Consider the following 26822-nt stretch of genomic DNA (forward strand, 5'->3'; position numbering starts at 1 on the left):
TACTATTCCTTGAGGCAACATGGATATTGAGTTCACCGTAACCATGGCAACTTCCTCGAGGCGGTAACGCTTGTACGCTTTGTAGTACGCTTATCCCTTTTCCTGCGGTTACGTTATCAACGCAATGTTGCCTGGTACCATTTCCGCGTTAATTCCTCGACCTCGCGATTCTATTCTTTCTTTTATATATCGAAGACGCAAAATAAAATCAAAATTACTTTTTTTTTTTTGGCAAAATTATAAAAATTTTTGAATAATAAACACTTTTTATTTATACTTTCAAATCTGGACCGTTATTAGGTACATTATTTTTAACATCGCATTGTGCACCTGTTTTGTATTATATCACCTTTGCCACCTAATCTTATAATATTTATATGAAAGCAAAGCGATTGGCCTTCTGAAATAATTCTAGTTGACAATATGAGATCAACGGTCGTTTCGTTGTCTTCAGATCACGAGATACAATAGATTCGCCATTTTATAATATAAAGAAAATTATTTACAATTATTAGTAAATTTTTAAATACAGATATACACCTTATTTATATATAATAAAGAATTTAAAATAACAAAAACAATCGCCTTGTAAAATGCCATTTTTTTGCAGTGAATTCAAAGAAACAAAAAAAAATGTTATTTTTGACATATTCAACAATATAATTTCTAGATAATACAAAAAACTCTTTTTTATCACTGCTTTGCGAAAATTTATACAATTCGAGCTTTGAAGAGATTTTGCCAGTCTTTTTTTTGATTAAATTACTCAATATCAGAATCGCGTTGACTCCGAATTGTCCTCGAAGATGTTTTTCGAGGCGTTGATGTACTTTGTCAAGTGTTGGCAGCTTGTCTAACAAATAAATATTCGGAAAATTGTTGACCATCAACACCGCCACCGTTACTTGCGACAACATTAAATCCCGCATTTAACAACCTAGTGATTGCCTGAACGGAATTTAATTTACAATAACCATTAAGTGGAAAACGAATAACGTGCCTCGCATCCTGTTGATGCCATGCGACACCTGATCTTGCATCAATCACAGCTTGTGTTGATTCGGGAAAAACCTCATCGAGAAGTGATCTTCCACCGGAGAGCATTACACGTTCACCAAGATCAGGACTCACGTGTAATGCAACACATTCGTAGCATTCGTTGCGTTTCTCTTGATCTCTTATGGGTGGAATTATTCCTCCACCGCCTCCACCACGACCACCGCTAAGACTCGGTGGTGGGCTTGGAGACGAGGTCGTCGCGCCATTCTTTATGCGATCCTTTTTCATTTGCTCCAGCTGCCGGCACATTGCTGCAAGATATACATTTTTGAATTAGTCAATTTTTAAATAGCTCCAATATAGCAAATTGACAAAAACAAAAAAAAAAATACTGAAAGTTAGAAAAATAATACATTGAGCTAATTTTAATCAATTTTTTTCCAATGCTTTTGGACAATCATTTATAGAGAAGTGAACTATAATCCTGTAAAAAAGAAATTTTAATGTATTAAACCTTTTTATAAGAAATTACCTATAAACACTATTTTGCTTCTATTATGTGGAAAGAGTACTTTAAAATTCTGTTTAATAATAATTAATAATCCATTAAAAACTTACGTCAAAAAATTAATATTTATATGTAAAATTCGAAAAACCTTCATTTTCACTTTTATCTAGGTATAATTCCACATATTTATTTATTCTTTAGTATCTCTGCTTGTATTTTCTTCTCATTCAGAGTAAAATCATTTTATTTTGAAATTAAATTATAAAAATAGATTTTGTTTACATGTTTCTTTCACTATTAGTAAAAAAGTAGGGTTTAATACTAAAAACCAAATAGTACATAATTATAACGATAAATCAGCTTTCAGATTTAATTAATAGTTATTTTTAGGATAATTGAGTGTAATTATTTAGCGATTTAAATGTTTTGACACTTAGGTTATAAACAAATATATAATTTCTCCCCCCCCCCACTTTGCCAATCAAAAAGTGTCACATTTCGGATATTCTACTCTATTGGACAAGCCTGTTTTCCACGACTCTACCTTGTCTGCCATGCCATTTATCGTGGATGCACCGTGTAAAAGCTTCGTAATTGTTTAAATAATAAAAAAATAGCTATTTAGTAACGTGAAAAATAGTTTTTCAACGATTGTGCTTCGATTTCCCACAAAAGCCCAAGGTAAGTCTTTTTATTAATCAGTATTAATATATTTATTAAACAACATTGAAACCATTTTATTTTCCAATTTTTGTTAAAATTTCCGTTCCTTTATATAAAAAATCATTATATTATTGTGTTTTGTGCTTAATTTATCTTTAAAATTGCTAATATTTAGCGCAATAATTACATTTTTGGATATTGTGATAATTAACAGTGTTGTATCATGTCCGAATTTTTTTTATCAATTCAGGTTAATAATCGCAAAAATATTAATTTTATATTTATAAATTTGAAAAATCTTGAGTAAAGGGAACGGGAAATCATTTCCGGTTGCATTCCGGAAGTGCAAATCATTTCCGATTGCATTCCGGAAGTGCAACCATGAGTATGCAACCTTAAACTCGTGACTTCCCAACCCTGCATAAAGTTCTCGGCGTCCCTTTTCCAGCGACCCAACCTTGCTTTTCATTGCTCGAGATAGCTACGCACTGTGCACATCGGCGTCCTAATAATTGAGACTTTTTTTACATTTCTCATTGTTTAATTAACCAAATATTGATGAAAAAGCTGTTCCTTCATGCTGGTGATGATTCTTATCAAATGGAGAAGGTAAAACTTTATAATTATTCTTAAATAATAATTTCTTATTGGTCGCAAAAATTTTTGCTTTATTTTATTAATTCCGAAAAAATATTTTTAATACTATAAAAAAACGATTTAATACTCAAAAATTTGCAATTACTTTACAATTATTTATAAATTAATTATAATTAATTATATCATAATAATTATTCGAATATCATAATTGTTAAATCAGTAAAATAAAAATTTATTTAATTTCCATATTATTGATTTTCCGTTTGAAAAAGATTTAAAATATCTAAACAAAGTTGTAATGAAAAGGGTTGATCATTTCCGGTTGCATTCCGGAAGTATAGCCATCAGTACGTATATACCCTTAAACTCGTGACTTCCTAACCCTGCATAAAGTTCTCGGCGTCCCTTTTCCAGCGTCCCAACCTTGCTTTTCATTGCTCGAGATAGCTACGCACAGTTCGCATCGACGTCCCATTTATTCAATCTTTTTTTATATTTCTCGTTATTTAATTAATCCAATATTGATGAAAAAGCTTTTTCTTCAAGCTGATGGCCAATTCTCATCAAATGGAAAAGGTAAATCTTTATAATTATTGTTAAATAATAATTGCCTATTGGTCGCAAAAATTTTTACTTTTTTTCATTAATTCCGAAGAAATATTCTTAATATTATAAAAAAAAGTTTTAGTACTTAAAAACTTGCAATTATTTTATAATTAATCATAAATTAATTATAATTAATTAATTATATAATAATAATTATGCGATATATAATAATAATAATCATAATTGTCAAATGAGCAAAAAAAAGTTTTGATTTTCCGTTTGAAAAAAATTTAAAATATCTGAGCAAAGTTGTAAAAAAAGGGTAGATTCATTCCGGTTGTATTCCGGAAGTAGAGACCTGCTTCACAACCTTGCTTATAGTTACATGTTCATTTTCTTGTGACTCATCCCTGCTTTTCATTGCTCAAATTGGCGCGCACTGTTCACAATGGAGTCCTGATTATTTTGTTTCTTTTTGCATTTCTAATTGTTAAAATAATCTGATATTGAGAAGAAAAGTCTTTTATTTGAGCTAGTGATTCATTTTTATCAAGTGGAGTTGGTAAGTCTTTATATTTATTGGTGAATAATAATAATATATAGACGACGAAAAAAATTTCCCCTGTTTAAGGTTAAATTTTGTGTCAAATTTTTTTTTTTAATAAAATATTTCATAAAGTTTTGAAATAATCGCAATCTTTTGTGTCCCAATTATCTATAAAAAAGTGATAATTGAAATATTTTTTTGGTTATGTCTATCGAGATGATTGACGATTATCGTTCTATGTTCGTCTTGCTTGGGAAAAATTATAAATCTGAATATTTTGGTAAAATATTAATATTAGTTATTCTAATAAATAAAAACTAATATATTTTGCCATTTATGAATAAATTTTGTTTTTGTTTTTGCCTTGGAAAAAATTATAAATCTGAATATTTTGATAAAATATTAATATTAGTTATTCTAATAAATAAAAACTAATATATTTTGCCATTTATGAATAAATTTTATTTTTGTCTTCATTTTTAATAGAATAAATGTTATTTTTGCATTGTATATATGCAATTGGTATAAATTTTTAGATTAGAATCTTTGTTATCGGCATGTAGGGAGAAAATTTTAATTCATGTTGAGTTTTTTTCCAAATCGCAAAAAATAATTTTTTAATAACTTTTTTAAGGTTATGATTTATTTGTATTTTGAAGTATATAGGTAAAATCTAATTATTATTATTATTTTAGAGAAAATTTCTTTTTACAGGTTATGTTCACAATATCAACAATGTATTTTTTCATATTTCAGTAATGATTTTTATATTTAATTTGTATAAATAGTATGACAATTTTTTTTAAAAATACTTACGTGCAATGTCAAAATATCTTGCCTCCTCGAGAAGGAGATCCAAATCGGCAAAATTATCAGGAATAAGTAAACGTGAATTTCGCATAAAATTGAGAATATGACGAAACATTCCACCGTCCCTGTCAATAAAATAATGTTGTTTCAAAGAATCCAAAACAATAGGTATACTTCCGTTGAATAGTTTTGCTAGCCTCGATTCCGGATACCTGAAAATTGAAAAAAAAGACATTTCTAAAAATAATTCCAACGGATTCTTTGAAGGATCTAATTCGAATTATTTTCATTCTCTTCGACAAAAGATTTTTTTTTTTTTGTGTTTTCTGTGCCCCTGTATATATATATAGAAATAAAGTGAATCAGGCAGGTGACCAATGTATTCGGCACCTGCTTACATAGCCCGCGGGTTAGTTTTGCCTAGGGCACAAAATTTGCAGCAGCTGATTCCATCGAAAATTTTTTTTACAAGCTTCTCTTATTATTTTTTTTTCTTTTACTAATTAATGACGTGCCATGTCGATAAAATATCGAATCTTCCAATATTACTCCCTATAGGAGCCCAATAGATTTTATCAATTTTATCAAGACTCATTTTTTTATAATTATATTACTTTTGTTTATCTAAGGATTAAAATTTTGTTTACTTTTTTACTAATAACAAAATCAATATATTTCAGATAACGAAAAAATCATTGTTCAGGAATTATAAAAAAGGGGAAAAAAATGGAGAAAATATAATTTTACGATTCACAAAAAAAGGAAATCGAAGATAAACGAGTATTCCAAGCAAAGCTGTTAAGCAAAAGCCCTGAACAATGCAATTTATTCTTATGATTTCTTGCTTGCGGTAAATAACGGAGTTCGATTATCGTCATATCCTGAGGACTTTATTTGAAGCGGCGCCTCGAGAAAGGTAAGCCTCCTTCATCTTTGTGAAAGCTGGCGGAACGGATATGTTTCTAATAATAAAAAAAAATAATACAAAAAAAAAAATATATATAGAAATTAAAAAAAAAGAAACAAAAAGAATTATCAAAATATATCTCTATCTCTCAATTTGCAACTGAATGGAAAATCAGAATGAAATATAGATAAGAGTGACAGGAAAATATAGGGGAAAAATGTCAGTTCGTAGATCAAGTTGCGTTCACTTTCTGATGGAAAGTGTGACGCTGATTTTAAAAAGAGATTTGAAAGAAAATTTAGCGTTTGCAATGATTGATGTATGAATTTTTTATTTTTCTTTTTCGCTTCTGTGAGATTATTTAATATTATATTTGATAAACGTTTATATTAATTTTACTTTATTATCATTATTATTGCTATTATTTTTATTATTTACTGAAATTAAATTTCAGGCGAAATTTTTCAATTTTGTCCAAGTAGAAATTTTAAATAAAAATTCTCTTTAACGAAAATTTAGTTAAATAAAAATTCTGTTTAATATAAATTTGAATTTTTCAAAAAGAATATATATTTTTTACATCGAGTATCTGAAGTTTACTTTTTTTTCGACAATTTTTTTTTTTTTTTTCTCGAATGTTTAAGAGCAAAATGACGTAGATACGCCCGAGGTAACAATATTCTTGGTTCATAAGATTTTAGAAATTGTAAAATTTATCATTTAAAATATTAATCCTCAAGGTCATTGTATAATGGAAACCATTATATATATATATATATATGCATATATGCACTTTAAGTTGATTCTCTTGGTATATATATAAAATAACGTGTATATATTATGAACCCGTGCAAAAAGAAGGACTTTCTGTTCTCGTCGTTGTACCTCGTCGTGCGTTATGGCACAACGAGGGAGGAGTAAGGTACCTTCGGGCCGGTTCCCATACCCTCCTCTTCGCGATAACGTATAATAACGACGGCCTCGTGTTGCTCGAGGCGTTCGTCTTCTAGAGAGATACCGCAGGGTAACTATACCTGGTGAGAGACCAACTCGATGGTGCCAGATATGTAATGTTTTTGCGTCCTTGGTACCAGGTTAGAGTTTCATACTTATACATACATATATAAAGCCACTGGCATTTAGGAAAAAGACGAAAAAAAAAATAGAGGAAAAAAAGAAAACTTTTTTTTTTTGAAGATTGATGTAACTTTTGTTATAAAGTTTAGAACAGTTTTTTTCGAGATGACTATACAGTTTTATGAAGATTGTCAATTTATTAAAAGTTTAAGTGGAGTTTAAGTTTTGAGATTTTATTAAAAAAAAGAAAAAAAAAATGTTGGCTAGTTTAGAAAAAAAAACTCATCTACGGGATTAGAATCTTATTTTTTCATGTGGGGGTTAGATATAATAAAACTGATTGTTTTAGAAAATTACTCAATTTTTTATTCTGTATTACAAATAATAATTACAATCATAAATTTATTAAATTGTACTAATTCGTTAGTAAAAATTTTTCTCTACTATTAATTAGTTAAATTTTACTAATTTGTTTGTGAAAAAATGTTTTCTTACTATTAATTAGTTAAATTTTAATAATTCGTTAGTAAACAAAATTTTTTCTTACTATTAATTAGTTAAATTTTACTAATTCGTTAGTAAACAAATTTTTTACTATAATTTGGTCACATTTTACTAATTCGGTGGCAAAAAAAAAAAAAATTTTTCTTAATTAGTCAAAATTTATTAATTCGTTAGTAAAAATTTTTGTCTACTATTAATTAGTTAAATTTTAATAATTCGCTAGCAAATAAATTTTTTTTAATTAGTTAAATTTTACAAATTTCTTAGTAATATTTTTTTACTATAATTTGGTCAAATTTTACTAATTCGGTAGCAAAAAAATTTTTCTTTACTATTAATTAGTTAAATTTTACTAATTTGTTTGTAAAAAAAATGTTTTCTTACTATTAATTAGTTAAATTTTAATAATTCGTTAGTAAACAAATTCTTTTCTTACTATTAATTAGTTAAAATTTTACTAATTCGTTAGTAAACAAATTTTTTACTATAATTTGGTCAAATTTTACTAATTCGGTATCAAAAAAAAAAAAAAAATTTCCTTAATTAGTCAAAATTTATTAATTCGTTAGTAAAAATTTTTGTCTACTATTAATTAGTTAAATTTTAATAATTCGTTAGTAAATAAATTTTGTTTAATTAGTTAAATTTTACTAATTTCTTAGGAATATTTTTTTTACTATAATTTGGTCAAATTTTACTAATTCGGTAGCAAAAAAAAAATTTTCTTTACTATTAATTAGTTAAAATTTACTAATTCGTTTCTAAAAATATTTTTTTTTACTATTAGTTAATTGTTACCAATTCAAGAGAAAAAAGACAATTCGAAAATTTAATTTTTTTTTTTAATTAATTCAGATTTGGAGATTGTATGGACAAACATTGAAGTTAATAAAAAAAAAAAAAAAAATTATAATCGATTATTAGTTGAGAGTTTGATGATGTGCGGGTGGAAAGAGGGACTATATAGGGATATAGGGATCAGGGAGAATTTTTTGAAAGAGATAGAGCGAAAATGAAACGGGACCAGAGGCGGAGGACGAGAGGCCGTGATTACCTCAGGGCACTGTTGGGCCCACCGTCGACCAAGCGGGGTCCGATCCCGGGTCAGATCCACTCGCTATGGGAAAACACTAAACGATCGGCTCACATCACTCAGATCCCTTTTGCTCTGCTTTTGTATATATGTCTATATACCGGGTGTCCAGCCCAGTAAATTATGTACAACCCCCTTCCTCTCTCCTCCAACCCCCTTTGGTCAAGACTCGCGCGCGAATATGTGTCTTGATCGGCGATTGACTTTTTTAAAAAATAATAAATCAAGTTTGTGTGGTAAAAAAAAATTTCTTCAATAAAAATAGATTAACTGAAATTAGATAAAATATTTATTATTTAATAATAAAAATAGATACAAATTTAAATTTAACAGAATTTTTATATGTAAAACAATTTTTTATTTAATTAATTTTTGATTAAACGAATTTTAATTTGGCAGGATTTTTTTTGGCAAAATTTCCTTTTAGGGAAATTTTTATTTTACTGACTTTGCATTTATTTAAATTAATTAATTATTAACATTGGAATTTTTTGCACTAAAAAATTTAATTAGTTTTTTTTTGATGATTTGTGATTGGTGAATTTTGATATTTTTTAATGAATGCGATGTTAATTTTATGTAGGTTTTCAATTATACAGAACATAACGGAAGTTAGTTAAATGTAATCATTTATATATAAAGTTGAGGTGTTTGTATTTTTTTTTTTATTACTTTTTTTTTACCGATTGCGGATCGTTTCTCCCTGGCAGTTAAAATGTATATATGTACAAATACATCCATACACTTTATGTATATATGTATATATAATCTCACATATATCGGGAATTGATTACGATTCGTCTCATTACGGCCGTACATCGATTTCTGCGTAGCTTCGCGGCTGTCGTTCATCACGGGCAAAAAAATTCCGCAAATAGCAAACAAATTGATCGTCTAGAAAGTACCGCAGGGGGAAAATAGTTAAACTAATAGTATATACTGATATTAATCAAAGAATTTAATAACGCGTGTGTGTGTTCAGTTTGTTTTCCTATATATGTATATAAATGGAGAAATAAATTATTTCAATTATTTTTTTTTTTGTTGAAAGTTGTAGAAATTTTATATTACGGTATTTCTTGATTTTGTTCGGAAATTTGCATATTTTTATTTAGGTTACGTGAAATAGAATAATATTTTCTAAATTCTGTTTTTTAGTTATATTTCCATTGTCGTTTGACTTATCCAAAAGAAATGATTTTTCAGCATTTTTTTTTCTCGATGAAGAAGGGGGTGAGATGCAATTTAGAAAAATGCTTTTCGATCGCTAATAGGGATTTTATTTTTTGTAAAATTCTTCAGATGATACCCTGTTAGCCTCGAGTTTCATTGTTTTAATATATTCTTTGACTTTGAAATGTGTCAATTTATTTTCAAATAAAAGTGTCATCGATTTAGTCGACACGTTTTTTTTTTGCTGTTTTTATATGTTTAGATATACACATGAATAGCATTGATATGAATCTGGAATGCGCGATATGTCGAGTTACTTTCAAACAAAACATTAAGGTCAACAGCATGTAATGAGGGAAGGTGCAACGAAGCGTGGCTCTATGTGTATTAGATATTGGCAAGTCAAATTCCTTCGCGTTTCAAAATTTTTTTTTTGACGTGACGTCTTATTTCGAGGTCTAGGGAGAGTCTGTTTTGATATTATTCCGGTGCATTTCAGCAATTGTCAATTTCGTTTCGAAAATTTTTAATGTTTTGAAATTTTGTTTAAGTACAAAATAGATACTAAATAAAAATCGTATAAAATGAATATTAATTAATTTTTCTTTTTGTAGATTCTATCCTCGATGGCCTGTGGTGTCAGTTCAAAGATAAAGACGAAAGGAAGAAAGGATATCTTATTTTGAAGGACACAGAATTCTCATGCAGACTATGGTTCGGTCTATTTTGACGGTTATTTTTCACATTTTCCAAATGGAAATTTAACTTGAAAGTAGGGATCTCCGAGGGCTATTTAAAGAATCTCTTGGAAGCTGAAAATTTATAATTATGGTAAATATTTTATTTTATTGAAAGAATTTTATTACACAAAAAATTTAGTTTTAGTTCAGTAAAATCATTAATGTTTTTTTAATATTCTAATATCGCTTAATAGTCGCGCTCACGTGCAACACTTGTTCCCCTTACATATATATCTCGTCTCCTAGATAGAATCTCCTCTGGCGTACTTGCGTATTTCGTTACGGGATTACTTTGCGGATTATATCGTTGTATATATAAAACGGATTTCTCTTCTAACCACTCCGTTAACTTAAATTGACATTGTTGTATAGTAAAATATACTAGGCTTATACTGTCAACCTTGAGATGCATTTATTATACTGTTATTGCGGGACTTTTTTACTGGCAGTAAAAAGTCACAGTTTAGGCGCAGTAAAAAGGGAAATCTTGTTGCAAGATTAGTTATTTTTTTATAAAAAATTTTTTTTTAGAAATATTATTTTGATATAAGTAAATTTGGTCTTAATTTAATCAAAGAGTATTAATTACATTAATATAAAAAAGGGGTTTATTTAATATTAAATAAATTTAAAAATCTTAAAATAATATTTTTATAAAATAAAAATTTGTTTTAAAATAGGAATTTAAAAAAAAAATGTTTCTTACTTGGTTAGAGTTTCTAATGACGAGGTGTATATCGTGCCACCAACGTCGATGTGAACGGGGGCTGTGTATCGTGATGCGGCGGCTACACAGGGGATTCCCGTCATTTTTTGATTATAGACGGGCGCTACTGGCGCGGGAGGTGTTGGCGATGATGAATTTGACATCGTAGGTGATGTTGCCGGCGAACTGCACGGTGACAGCAATCTAATAAAAATATTTTCAAATTTTATTTTATTTTATTTTTTTTTATATAAATAATATAATAATAATTATTATATTAAGAATTACGTCTTTTCGAATCTGATTTGAGAATGTATTTGCAATTGTTGAAATGAGTAAGTGTGTTGACAGGTGTAAATATTAATAAGGACGAGTACATACCTCATTTTAATTTGAGCGCTAGGGAACATATTGCGTTGCGCCGTTAGCTCTGCTTTCGCCTCCTTCCCGTCAACCTCACATTTCCGCCTGTAATAGAATTCTCTGTTACTCTCATCATTATCATCTTTCATGTACTAATTATTTCTAATCCCTTTTGCCATAGTTTAAAAAAAAAAAAATTAAAATTTCGATATGAATTTTTGAAAACAGAAAAGTCAATTTTAGATCTTGAGGTAAAACACATAAATAGAAAATGAGTCTCTGTTTGAAAATTTTCCTCTTCTTGGTCACCATTTTATGTATCTCATTTCCGGATTTCTTATTAATTTTTCGTTATGCGTTTGTTAAATATTATTTTACCGCTAATTGCCTTATTAATACATATGAAAATTATGAATTAATGTAGGCGATGCATGAATATTATAGTCGAACAGAGAGAGAGAGAGAGGAATAACATAACGTTAAATCGTTATGGCTTATCATGCGTTTATAATATAGCTATCGTTAAATTATTTTGTTATTTACCCGCATCGTAAACCGGAAAAGCTTGGAAAAATAAACAAGAGTCAAAATATGAGGTAGCCTTGTGTTTATAGTTAAATGTAAATTTCAACGAGATATAATGGAAAATGAGATTATTATTTATTTACATTCAATGAGTGTTTGCGGTGGTAATAATTTTAGTAATTGGATTACACTTTAAAGAATTATCAAAAAGCAGTATTAATGGAATTAAAATGATGTAATTGGAATATTTAAAAAAAATACTATATATATTTGTAAAGTATATATATAATAATAAAAATCTTGTCTGCAATAAATTCTGATCTTTTTCAAGTTTCTTATGTCGCACTCTCATTTCATGTTTCAGGTTTTTTTATATTATATGAGTTTTTACGAGCTGAACGAGTTTCCTTCGCGGTGGGTCATCTGACAGCAATTCACCTGATGGCAGTTGGACAACTTGTAACTGTATATAATTACTCCAAGAGATCTCATTCTCTAAAATTCGTCACTTGGTGAGTTTTGTTTAGTTATTTTTTTTTAAGGTTCCCTAAATTCGGATTAATAAAAATTTCTTTTTAAATGAAAAATAATAAGTTTAAATATTATTTAGTTTTGTTGAGAATTTTCTCTTTATCGTGAATATTAGCTATAAGGCGATTTTATTTTGAAGGCAGGAAATTTTTTTTTTAATGGAATGTAAATCAGAATTATAGTATTCACTTGCGAGTGAAACGAGCTTATCAGTGAAGTAGTTGTGGTTTGAGTTTTGAGCCGTCGGTTATTCCGCCCACGTGGTATCTCTTTCTTTCTTTCTTTCTTTATACCAGATCGGCTTAAAGGCACACCCTATAACCTAAAGTTCTTGTCCCAACGAGAAAGACGTAGGGATATATGGTTGGGTCCATTATTTCCAGTACTGGTTTTCTTCCGCCATCAGTTGATATCGCCGCAGGAGACATTAAGTGCACACGCATGCCTATACTTGTCTTTTCTTCATGTCCATTTTATGTCGCACGCACATGAATGTTTATATATGAACGCGAGAAGATACTTGCAACAATTTAACGATGAACAAGAACCGCAAAAGAACGCGACAAATTAAGCTGACTTTTCGTTGTAATTTATTTCATGGAAATAAACTTCAAGACCGGAGGCATTGATTATTATCATTTTTTTCTCTTCTGCAACTTCATATTTTTTTTTTCAAATCAAGGGGTAGGAAAGATTTAAAAAAAATTTTTTTTATCGTTTTATAATAAATATAGATTCTTTTATATTAATTACAAAAGATTTTAATTTGTACGAAAAAGTAGCGGATTTTTTTTTGGAAAAAAAGAGTTCTTAGAACAATGGTTTGGTTTTTTTTTTCATTTTAAAGTGGCAAAAGTGGAACCATTTAATTTTGTGTATTTTTTTTTTGGTGAAAGGATGCAGAAGGACGAGAGAAGATAAATAATTGACAAGCATGTAAAGTGTTATATTATGAAAGAGGTCTATCCGTGTTTAGCCCCTATATTATGCTAAATTAAACATATCAGCTTGACTAACGCGCGTCGTTTAACGGATGTAAATTAGCATGATGGTTTTAAAAAAAAAAAAAAAGATCTTATGAAAGTTAACTGTTTGACCTGAAGTGTTATTACAGACCATCTCAGACGAGACTAGGCCATGTTTATATATTCGCTTTCGAGCGTCCTTGGCAATATTCTGATCTTCTCCTTCTGACCATTTCACGACGCGCCATACTTCCGGGCTATTGAAATCAGTTTCATGGTTTCGTTTCGTTTTTTTTTTATTTTTTAAAAAAGAGGAAAAATTAATTTTTTAGTAGTTGCGTTTAAAAAATTTTTAATTTTCTATAAAAAATTTATTTGATTCAAATACTCGATTACTTAAGTATTATTCAAATAAATATTTACTTGAACCAAATAATTTTTATTTGAATTAAATAAATTGTATTCGAACCAATAATTTTTGTATTTGTAACAAATTAATTGATTCAAATAATAATTATTTAATACAAATATTTATTTAATAATAGTCAAGTAATCGAGTATTTGAATCAAATAAATTTTTTTTTCAGTGTAGTATATAGAAACATTACAGTCTTTAAAGTAGAATAGGTTAATTTTTGTCAGACAGTTTATCCTCAACTAGAAGAAACATATATGACTCATTTAAAAATTCTACTTTAAAATTAGAAATGGTATTCAATTTTTATGCAATCAGAGAAATTATATATTTGTCTGAGAGCCAAATAAATATTTATTTGATTTAAATAGAAATTTTATTTGTCATAAATAAAATTTTTATTTACGCCAAATAATTGGCTATTCGTCTCTTGAGACTTTTATTTAACTCAATTTTTATTTGGTTCAAATAAAAAATTTAATTTAGTGCAAATAAAATTTTTATTTAAACAAAAATAAAATTTTTTTAATATAAATCTTATTTAAGCCAAATAAAATTTATTTGAAACAAATATTTATTTGGCTCTAAATATATAATTTCTAAACTCAGAGAAATGGTATATTTGTCTCCGAGCCTACTAACTCATTTATTTGTTGCAAATATATTTCATTTCATTAAAATAAAAAGTTTATTTGAGCCAAAGAAAAATTTATTTCTGACAAATAAAATTTTTATTTACGCCAAATAAATAAGTTAGTAGGCTCTGAGACAAATATACGTTTATTTAACTCAAATATATACTTTATTTGGTTCAAATAAATCATTTCTCTGGGTGTATGTATTATTTTAATTGTAAAAAAAATTGACAATATTTTTTAAATAAATTATTTTGCAATGAAAAAAAATACTTTTGATGATAAATATATGATGAAAATAATTTAGAGTAGTGAAGATGCGTCCCTGTTGGAATCCTGAGGGCAAAGTGTACCCCCGTCAGGTATATAGAAGCGTCCAATGGCTCCGGGGCCAGTTGTACATCCGTAGATATATACATATATACGATTGCTAAAGTATAAGTCTATATAATATTTGAGTGTATATGTTTATATGTGCATATATGACCATATTGAGGTGTATATATATGTATATTGTGAGCACTCCAGCCAAGTCACATTCCACTCGGTTTCAGGTATGGGATATATGATTGTTGAGGACACTTTTGCCTTCGGGCCACTCCCGCATACGAATGCAAATTCGAAAATGCCTCATTTTCTTTCGCGGAGGTTTATTCAAATGTACACGCAGGCGCTAAATACTATATAATATATATATATAATATGCCAAAGGTCATACGAGCGAATTTTTTTTTTTTTGCCCATTATATTCGTTGCTTTGTATATTTCAAAAGTTATATACTTGACGTGATAATTTATACTTATATTAACTGAAAATGTGAATTCAAATCAGGCCCGCGATGTTGCGCATAGTATCAGTTATAACTCTCGAATTCAATTATTATTTATGAGTCACTTTCACTTGCTTCTCGATATAAATAGTACTGATTTAATTATTTTTTCTTCTTTACTTGATTTGTTTATAATTGGTGTATAATTTCCGCTTGGTCAGGCAATTTGTGGAAACAAAATTTCGTTCTATTTGATAAACGAGATTGCGATAGATTTATTATTAATGTTTCAATATTGGAAATTTATATACTTTTCTGATTTTATACTGGAAAAGAAGTTTATTTGATTCAAGTAATCGGTTATTGACTATTACTAAATAAATATTTATTTGAACGAAATAATTTTTGAAATAATGGTTATTTGAAAAAAATATTTTTCTATGAAAAATTTAAATGAACCAAATTTTTTTATGGTCTATTTGAAAGCCCATTAAGGCGATTTATTTTAATTTTCTAAAGCAGTGGTAATTTTAGTCTATAATAAATCATAGGTCTAATGTTTAAAATTTTCTTATTTTATGTTTAAAGTTTGAGCAATTATGACTTTCATCTTTTCTAATTAGATGAACTAGATAAAAGATAATCGATCCTTATAATATATATAATATATATATATATATATATATATATATGAAATCATCGTAAGAAAATTGTGTTTCTTACGGTAAATGATAATAACTCGCTTGACTTAAAATATGATTAAGTGCGTTTAACAGTAAATTTTGAATAGAAAAAGACTGATAAATTGGTGTCATAATGAGTGTGATTCATTAAAAAATTAATTGACGTTTTTGCCGTTATATTCCAATATTGATTTTTATTTCTAATTTATTATTGATTCGTCTCAATTTAATATTCATTTGATGATAAAATAATTTTTTTCATTAATAAAATAATTTCTTTATTAATAAAATAATTTCTTTATTAATAAAATAATTTTTTTATTAATAAAATAATTTTTTTATTAATAAAATTATTTTTTTATTAATAAAATTATTTTTTTATTAATAAAATTATTTTTTTTTATTAATAAAAAAAAAGAGTATTAGGTAGATTTTGCTATATATAGGTGAGAAAAATTATGCGGAAGTCCTTGCATTACTCTCTAAAGGCAATTGAATTGAATTGGTATATATATAGTAAAGAGTAGCGAGTCATTGGTTCTGATGGACGACGGGCTACAGAAGCCTCATTAAGTCCCTGTATAAGTTTTCTCGATTGCAATCTCCTTGTTATACTGTGGGCAATGTACTTCCCCCTTTCACGCACCTTTTGTGATTATTATTTCGCAAAGTATTTCACATTTGATTTTTTATAGTATATAAGAGAAATAATTTTAATAAGGAAGTTATAATTTAGAATCCTTATAATTTTGCAAGGAAAAAGTTTTAATAAAATTTCATTTCGTATTGAGAGTAATATTTTGGGGCGCATGATTAATTCCATAAAAATCATTAGAGTTAGAATTTTGATTTGAAAGAAATTTATTAGATATAATTATTTTTTAGATGAATTTTCATTTTTTGAATTTTAATTCGACACAATTTCTCTTTAAACGAATTTTTATTGTACAGAATTCTTAAAAACGCCGAATTTTTATTCGTCCGAAATTGCAAATCGCCGAATAAACAATCAACAAAAAGATTTTGGCGCGTTTTTTGAAAATTGACCAATTAGAAATTGTCAAGAAAATCGGTCAATTTTAAAAAACGCGCCGAAATCTTTCTTTTGATTGTTTATTCGGCCATTTGCAATTTCGAATAAATAAAAATTTGGCGTTTTAAAAATTCTGTACAATAAAAATTCGTTTAAAGAGAAAAATTCGAAAAATGAAAATTCGTCTAAAAAATAATTATATCTAATAAAATTCTTTTAAATCAAAATTCTAAGCAATGATTTTTATAGTATAATAATGCGCCCCTAATATTTGCATATAAAAAAATACATTTTTTACATATAAAAAAATATACATACACTTTTTTATATTTAATAATATTAATTTAAATAGTAGATTTAGATCGTTAGAAAGGAAAACTAGGATAGTTTTGTGTCATAAGAATATATATTGAGATGTGGAGCGTGCATAATGTAGGAAAATTAAGGGGATGGTTAAGTGTCTTATAAAATGTTGCGGTATTTTCTTTGATGATAGGAGTCGAACATGTAGAGAATATTGTATAGTGTGAATGTGTGAATATATAGTACAAGCCCACCAATCAGGTGAAATTGTAGTTTGCTTGTAGCTTTTCTTCACTTCTTTTCACTCCATCTTTGATTTGAGTCCAATCTTCTAATCCGTCACGTCTCTTATATACCATTCCCAATGCTTAAAGCGCTCGTAATATATATTTTAATGTTCTTCTAAAAGTCCATCCAGAGTGAGAGAAGGCAATGATTGCACTCTCTTTTTCTCTCTCTATACATTTCTCAAGTACATCATAAAACAGTGCTACAGATTGAAATACTAGTGCCCATATAAGATGATGTTTTTTTACCCCATTACGTGATAAATGAGCTCCTTTCTCACTTTATATTAATAGCGGAAGGTAAAATTGAAACTTTTGACATTCAAATAAAGAACCCCGCACCATTTACATGGAAATTTGGGGTCCGGTGAAATTTTCTGCAACTTTGTAATTTTGTTGTTTTTTTCCTCCTGAACAAAAAATGTAAATGGCAAAATACAAAAAAATGGACAGATTTTTTAAAAATTGAGGTTTAAGTTCAAAAAATAGTGTTAAAAGTGAAAAAAATTCAAAAATGAGTAAAACCAAAAGAACTAAATAAACTTTCTTAAAACTCGTTACTCGGGGGTTTTCAGGGTCGCTTATTTCGAATTCGATGTCAATTTTTGAAAATCTAAAATGGCGGATCCAAAATGTCCGACCAATTCTTTTAAAATGCATCGTATTTTGGATTTTGAAAAACTGTAATCGAATTCGTAATCAGCGACCCCGAAAACCCCCGATTAACGAGATTCAAGTGAATTCGATGTATTTTAAAAAAATTGGTCGGACATTTTGGATTTTCAAAAATTGACATCGAATTCGAAATAAGCGATCCCGAGTAAGGAGTTTTAAGAAAGTTTATTTAGTTCTTTTGGTTTTACTCATTTTTGAATTTTTTTCACTTTTAACACTATTTTTTGAACTTAAACCTCAATTTTTAAAAAATCTGTCCATTTTTTTGTATTTTGCCATTTACATTTTTTGTTCAGGAGGTCAAAAACTACAAAATTACAAAGTTGCAGAAAATTTCACCGGACCCCAAATTTCCAAGTAAATGGTGCGAGGTTCTTTCCACTCATTGATGTTTCTATTGACTTAACAATTGTTGGATTTGTTTTTATAAATTGTTTTCTTGTTCTAATAAACAAATGGAAAATAAGTTTTTAAAATAGGAAAAAATAAGATTGAAAAAAAATTATTTTATTCAAATAATTAGTTAGTTATCAAATAAATATTTACTTGGATCAAATAATTTTTATTTGAATTAAATAAATTTTGCAATAATAATTTCTGTACTGAGAGAAAAGATTGGTTGGGGTTACTATTTTAGTTAGTAAACTATGCTGCTAATTAGTTATGGTTTAATTTATTGGTTGGCATAACTATTTTATTAGTTTAACTAATTAGTTTGTTGGAATAAGTATTTAAATAGTTACCTTACTAACGAAATGGTTAGGCTAACTAACTAAATAGTAACAGTAACTAATATAAATTAGCAGAAGTACTCTTCACAGAAAATTAAAAGGCATTGAAATAAGCTGCAACGCTTCTTATTTTAATCCAATTTTGCTTATTTTAATCCATTTTGGTATTAAAATAAGCAAAATTGGATTAAAATAAGAAGCGTTGCAGGTTATTTTAATGCCTTTTAATTTTCTGTGTTACTAACGAAATGGTAATCCCAACCAATCGTTTTTCTATGTGTTTGAAACAAATACCATTTACTCTCTAAAGAATTAGTAAAAATTTCAACTAATTTGAATTAGTGATTAAATTTTTGCTTTTGAATTAGTAAAATTTAACTACCAGTAAATAAATTTTTTACTAACTGGTAAAATTTAATTAATTCAAAAGCAAAAAGTGAGTCACTATTTGAAATTAGTTAAAAATTTTACTAATTAAATTAAATTTTAAATTAAATTTTAAATTAAATTTTAAATTAAATTTAAATAAATAAATTTTGTATTGAAATAAAATATTCCCGACACAATAGGAAAGCTTTTTCTTTGTATGATTTCTTTTTCTAAAGTCATCAATATATTTCTTGCTTTAAAGCCTACGCAACTTGTTGAATCAGAGGACGAAAGAGACGCGAAGTGGGTTTAATGGATGGGAATTTTGTGTATGTAAAGGGCGTGTAGGAAAGGGGTAGGTGTCAGGAAAGTACAGTGGGATGAAGGGGACAGAGAGACAGAGAGAGAGAGAGGGAGAGAGAATGAGAGATGAACGCGTCGTTTGGTCTTTGGATTGTTGAAGCGCGTGCCGACCGGTTTGGCTTGCGCTCACATCAACTACCAACTCGACTGGCGTTTTACGTAGGTAGCCTCAATTTATTGATGCTCTGGCCTCCAAGCTAATCTATAATATATCTTTACCTTCGAAGCACAGAAGCCAATCTTAAAATTTAAATCCTCAAAAGATAAAATTAGGCTTATATATATTGTTTTCAACGAATGAAAATTATGAGTTTAGTCCAAAATAAAAAAGGAATTTACTTAAAATTTTTATTTTCAAATAGTATAATTATGATTAAATATATAATATTATGAAAGTAGGTTAATGAAGTAAGTTTATACCCCTTTTGTTCGGGGGGAAAACGGAATTAAGAAATTCTTTTATGCTTCATATATAAACGTAAGATTTATTGACATGCTCGAGTGATTTTCGAATGAGGTGCAACACGCGGAAATGGTACGAGGCTTCAACTCGATTTTCAAGCCACATTTGTTGATGCTTTATTGGCGAAAGTGAGTCGTTGCGGATATGAGCTCGCGAGGGCGAGTTTCGCAGTGATCCTTCTATATATATAAATTCCAGACTTTTGATCTTTACACATTTTTTTCTTGGTTAATTTCTTATTCCTTTACACAGAAATGCAGGAATGTTGTAATTAAATATTTTTAATTCGAACATGTAGAAAACAATTTTTCTTCAATAAAATTTAGTGGTTAAGGTTGTTTTTAGTCAGACAGGAAAGAATATAGAATTTTTACGGTTGAAATGAGAGAGAGAGATAGTCCTGATAGGAGAAAAAAAAAAGAAAATTTAATAATATGTCAATAATGAATGTATATACTTATTTATTTTGAAGCTAATAAATAATCATTATGTGTTCCAGTTTCGTGATATGATTGCATCCTGGAAACACCTTGCCCAAGGCGCGGACTAGAACCAGCCATTATAGGCGGATGACCTGTGGGTTTAGAAACTCTACTATCAGTCGCAATATATATAAATATATCTATATATGCGTGTGCATTTTCTCATTCCAAGTGGTGGTAAGTTTATTTTCACTTCATAAGTAGTTATTCACCAATACAAAGTTTTTTGTTGTTACTTGGGCGTAAATCTCTTATATGGTTATGCCTGATGGCATTTTAACATTGCATATAGCGTGAATGGATATAAAATCAGAAAAAAAATTTATACTCAATACTAAAAGTAATTTAGTTTATTTTCTTTATCTTTTTACAAGATTCTTTTTTTAAAAGGGAAAATTAGTATATAAACTTATTCGAAAAAATGTTCGAGGAAATCGTTTAGGTTTACAAACGGGGAAAAATTTGGTATATTTTTTTGCGTTAGGGATTTAGATTTGTTATTGTAAGAAGACAGCAGGACGTATCAATTTGATATTCGTGTTTTGCATACTGCCTACGTAATCTGGCTTTTGCAGCAACAAGCAAAGGAGGCACTCCCGACACGCGCCAATGCATGTCTTGCTCCATTTCATCTTTGTCCATTCCCACCTATACCTACTACTACTACTACTACTACTTGCTTTTACCTACTTAGTCCGCGAGACGGAAATTCTCACTGCAAGTGCGACTCGATTTGCAGCCCACGATGTCAACGGGTTTAAATTTCCTCAGGGGAAATGGATTTGAGACGATCATTTCGATGAAACGCGGTCTTTATTCACTCTGTTACCATATTAGAAAATATTCCGTTATTCCATAGATATTCTAAATTTAAGGTTCTTTAGTTAGGTAACTAATTAAATAGTTATTCCAACAAACTAATTAGTTAAACCAACTAATAAAATAGTTATGCCTAAAAATATAAAATTAGCAACTAATAAATTAGCAGCAGTATAGTTTACTAACTAAAAATGGTAATCCCAACCCTTTTCTCACTGAAAAAAGGTTTTGGTATTGACAACCAAACGTTTGGTTGGTATTTAAGCAATTTTTTATTGAATCAACAAAATTTTAATTGTCTCAATCAAAATTTGTTTGACACAACCAAAATTAGAAAAAAAAGGATTTTTGTTTTAACTAAAGTTTGATTGGGACAACTAAAAATTTTGTTGATTCAATAAAAAATTGCTTAAATACCAACCAAACGTTTGGTTGTCAATACCAAAATCTTTTTTCAGTGCGCAGTTATTTGACTATTATCAAATAAATATTTAATTTTAAATATTTATATTGAGTTCATTTGGTATTTATTTAAAATACAGAAATTATGGGCAGTTTATTTAATTAAAAAATAATAATAAAATTTAAAAAAATAGATGATAAATTAATGATGAAATTAAGTATGTATAAAACGTTCATTGCAGTTTATCTTTGTCTACTGCGGGATTAATTTAATTAACGACAGTGAGCGAGGATGAAAGATGTTTTCTTTAATTTAAACTTATATTTCAAACACTGATAAATTTAAATTAAATTTCCCCCTTTTTTTTGGTTCATAAAATAAAAAAAAAATGTCAGAGATAATTTTTTTTTTATTACTTTGTTGTTTCTTTGAAGATAAATTCGCGCAATAGGGGGTATATGTATATATATATAGGAAAAGTAGTTCAGTCCTTGCTGCCTCCAGATATTATTACTTGCATCTTAGTAGAACCTATGAATGATATACTCGTTTTCAAAGGTGGCATCAAGTAATAACTGCCACTGCAGACATGACAAATGATAGTCGACTTACTCAAGTTGTTACTACTGCATGCTGAGTTTCATATATAAAATAATTTAAATTAATGAGCGCAGATTCTCATTGCTTGTTTTATTTTTATCTCTCAATATTCTTGATTTTTTGTTTTGCATTAGAAAATTTTAAATATATAATTTTGTGTTAAACATTTTCATATTTATTTATTTCTCTTATATTGAATTGTATTAGGTTTAATTTTCTACAATATAAATTTATAGATCTATAAAATAACCTTTACTTTTTCTCCTTTTGAATCAATCCATTTGTGAGTAATAATTGAGGCAATTTAGACGCGATTAAAGAGTGGAAGAAAACTTGTTTCTCAAGAGTTAGGTTTACAATTACAGTTCTGAACTCTTTGCACATTAGTGCACTATATAGAGAGGTACTTATCGATCCAGTTCGAGTTAAGTTCGATATTAGCGCAATTTGATAACTAAGACATTAGTATTTTGTGTCATAAATCACACATTTCAATTGAGTTTTTTTTGTATCTGAAGGATCGGATTTTTTTTACCCTTTCTGATTTGTAGGGGATTTATTTTCTTCTCAGATGATCAAGATTCAAAAATGATGCAACTTGTTTCTTATTTTCTTTTATCTATTAATAAATGTTAGTTTATAGGTCGGTATGGAGATTATCTTTCATTTTAATTTCTTTAACTTTTATGAGCCACAAACTAGAATTATATGTTCTCGAGAAAATGTATAATGTTTCAATTATGCTTTCACTAATTATATACATATTGAGAAGTAGGTAGGAAACATTTAAATAATTATTTCATATTTGTTTAGATCTTTTCAATAATTTTTTATGACATAGTTAAGTGAAAATTCTTTTATTTCGGTAAAAATAATAATCAATGTAGCATGTTTATTTAATAGTTTTTCTCTTTTTTAGAATGCAATTAAAGAGCTAGTTTTTAACGGTTAATTAAAAACTCTTTTTTTCAATACAAAACGAAAATTTTGTTTCAAACATTTATATTCTTGTTTTTGAGAGGATAAATCAGAAATTATTATTTTCCCAACTGTAAAAGACATTTATTTCTTAGTTGAAATTCAGTCGAAAACAAATGCTCTAAAGTAGAAAATTTTAATGTTAGAAAAAAAAAGAATCATAAATGAAGTCGTTAGAGCCAGAAGCAGATTAGTAAGTTGTAAAATATGAGTTAAGTAAAATAAGTTCTGCTTTTTTGCCTGGCGATTTTAACCTCAGGCCTTTTTGTTTCCAAGACTTTTGGACGGTTTTAACCTTCTCTTTCTCTTTAGGGTAAAATTTTTAAAATATTTTTAAAATTTACCCCTTTTTCATTATTTTTGTTGATAAAATTTCTTTTGTTTAAAAATAAGTATTTTTTTTTTTTATAAACGCAATGGATTTATTATTGGTTGGCAAATGGTTCTCAAAATATTGAAGTTTTTTTTTTTTTGTGAACAAAAACACAATGTGTGGTCAATTGAGACGAACGAGATAAAATATTTGCGGGTAAATTGTGCTTCCTCTGTTCGCTTCATGAATAATTTTGGTTCGCGAGATACTCGTCAGCCAGAGGGCTTGTGTGTGCTTGGGGCGTTGGGTTCTAATTACGGCAACTGCAGAACGCATTTGAGCCTGCAGCATATCCTTCGGGCTTTACCGAGTTCCTTTGCCCCCCTCATTCTCCTCTTCTCTCTCTCTCTCTCTATACATATATACATCATTCAGGAAGCCCTCTGTCCATTTTACCACTGAACTTTTCATTTGGGCAATGCTTTTTATAAATTCAAAAACACAAATTTACAAATAATTTTTATATTTAAATTTTATTTTTTAATTATATATTATGGACAAAGTTATATATTAATTAATGAATGGAGGGAAAATTTTTATTAAATAAAAATTGCCAAAGAGTGAAAGAAATGTAGGTTATTTAAATTTTAATTAAATTTTACTCTAAAATTTGTAATTTTTTAAATTGAAAAAAGGAATTGAATTTAAGGATTCAATTTTGATTTTCTAGCAAAAATTGTAGATTTTTTCTTTACAATTTTTCTCATAAAAATAGTGTGATTAAATATTAATGTAAATAGTGTTTTTGGAAAAAAAAATTAAACCAGTAAAAATAAACATTTGAATAGTTGCTGAAAAATAAATCGTTCAAAAGGGATAACGTGTCGTATAAATCTGTGCCTAACGAAGTGAGAACCACATAATATGGTCGGAGCAATTAAATAGCAGCCTTTCATAAATTCTCCGTGTGTTTGCTAATTACAGCGGGATATACTTGTCTTGATAGTATAAAGCTTAAGTGACTTCTTATGTGTAACTTATGAACAAGTCTTCATATCTCTCTCTTTCTCTCTTTTACCCCGTATACTTGAGTCGGTTGTCGTCTTATAGCTTTTTAATGAAACGAGGTGGGTCCAAAAATTTTTTTTTTTCCCGAAGATCTTGTTTACCAAATACGATAAATATAATATAAAATTTAATAATACCGATCATAAATTTTTTAAAAGGCAAAATTGTTATCAGATTATAATTTTAATATCTGTTTAATTAAGTTTATTATAAAGTTAAAAGATTTTCAGATAATGATTTTTGAGAGAAAAATTCACTGATAATTTATGTTTAATGTGAGTTTAAAGTTAAGAAAAAAATTCAAAGGAATCATTTTTATATATTGCGAGGATTTAATTTTTCTGTAGATTACAAAAAGGATACGATATTTTGGTCAGGTCCTATAGTATATAAAAACTGAATACATAAATAAATGTTGTTTTTGGTATTTAACTTTATTAGTATTTCTTCATTTGCCGTAATTTAATAATCGAGGTCTTTTTAGTTATTTTTTCAAGTAAATATTGTTTTTTTCAATTTATGTTATCTCACCGTTTCTGGCACGTGGGCTCCAGGTTGACGGTTTCTCTGATATCCACAGTGTAAAAGATTGTTTTATAATATTTCTCTATTCTTTTTTGTTTCGTTTATCAAAATCAATGAAAATCAGATTATTTTTATATTTTTTTTATTTGTTTCGTTCACTTGGCAAAAAAAAAAAACAAATCACTTTTTATTGTATTCGTAGGACAATCATTCAAAATAGATAACACACAATACCACGTGGTATTGGTTGCACGTGAAGACTCAGCTTTCACGATACGCGCACTGCTGCAGCCTAGCTTGAACTGAGTTGAACAGAGTAATGTAGTTTTCTCTCGCTTCTGCCTGTTTACCCCTACCGCTGCTTACTCCATCTCTTTCACCTCTGTCCAGCATCCATCACCACCTACTCATGCAGTTCACCTACACCAATGCATTTCCAATTGCACTGGTTCTTCTTCCAATTTTTTTTCCCTCGAATTAAGCAAGAAATAGAGGTGAATTATTATTTTATTGCTACTTTATAGAATTTGTCTCTTTTTTCGGTGGTTTTTTTTATTACGAAGGTTTCTTACCCATAATATACTGTTTCTTTTATCTTACAGTTAGTAGAATTGGCACTTAGAGATGACATTTACTTTACCATCAGTCGGTAAGGTAGATTATTATTTTATCGATATTTTAGAATTTGTCTCTGTTGGTTTTTTTTAGTACGAACGTTTTTTCCACAATGTACTGTTTCTTTTATCTTACAATTTGTAGAATTGGCACTTAACGATGGCATTTACATTATCATCAGTCGGCAAAGTAGATTACTATTTTATTGCTATTGTAGAATTTGTCCCTTTTTTCGGTGGGTTTTTTTTTATTATGAACGTTTATTTCCTTAATATTCTGTTACTTTTACCTTACAATTTATATAATAGAAATTGGCATTTGGCGATGACATTTACATTACCATCAGTCGATAAGGTAGATTATTATTTTATTATTTTAGTTTTTGTTTTTTTTGGTGGTTCTTTTTTTATTACTAACATTTTTTTCCACAATATATAATTTCTTTTACCTTCCATTTAGTAGAATTGGCTCTTAGCGATGACATTTACTTTACCATCAGTCGGTAAGGTAGATTATTATTTTTATTGCTATTGTAGAATTTGTCCCTTTTTTCGGTGGTTTCTTTTTATTATGAACGTTTATTTCCCTATAATTCTGTTACTTTTAGCTTACAATTTATAGAATAGAAATTGGCATTTGTCGATGACATTTACATTACCATCAGTCGATAAGGTAGATTATTATTTTGTTATTTTAGATTTTGTTTTTTTTTCGGTGATTCTTTTTTTATTACTAACATTTTTTCCACAATATACAATTTCTTTTACCTTACAATTAGTAGAATTGGCACTTAGCAATGGCATTTACTTTACCATCAGTCGGCAAGGTAGATTTCTACTTTATCAACTGTTGGTAAAGTAGATAACGAATCTCTAGTTATTTGTCTAAAATTTGATAGAAAATATCTTTATTTTATGAGAATTAGAAAACGAATAAAAAAGAATGTGGTTATTAAACTTTCTAAAAATCGAAAATTCCTTTTGGGGGGTCATCATCATATAGGAATGTAAAAAAATGTTAAGGTCAGACGTCACCTTG

General features: G+C 28.2%; 1 protein-coding gene across 1 annotated transcript; it reads right to left on the reverse strand.

Moving 5' to 3' along the window:
• Positions 1–636: 636 nt before the first annotated feature.
• Positions 637–25470, reverse strand: LOC127281961 (BTB/POZ domain-containing protein Tiwaz). Its single transcript, XM_051305987.1, has 5 exons — positions 25176–25470; positions 11252–11338; positions 10871–11074; positions 4677–4882; positions 637–1310 (listed from the first exon to the last, which is right to left on the reverse strand). The coding sequence occupies exons 2-5, from the start codon at positions 11278–11280 to the stop codon at positions 835–837; spliced, it is 915 nt and encodes a 304-aa protein (XP_051161944.1). The 5' UTR covers positions 11281–11338; positions 25176–25470; the 3' UTR covers positions 637–834.
• Positions 25471–26822: the final 1352 nt, after the last annotated feature.

The sequence above is a fragment of the Leptopilina boulardi genome, unplaced genomic scaffold (genome assembly GCF_019393585.1).
Source record: "Leptopilina boulardi isolate dan_hultmark-lab unplaced genomic scaffold, ZJU_Lbou_2.1 LbouV2_278, whole genome shotgun sequence".
In the NCBI taxonomy this organism is placed as follows: domain Eukaryota; kingdom Metazoa; phylum Arthropoda; class Insecta; order Hymenoptera; family Figitidae; genus Leptopilina; species Leptopilina boulardi.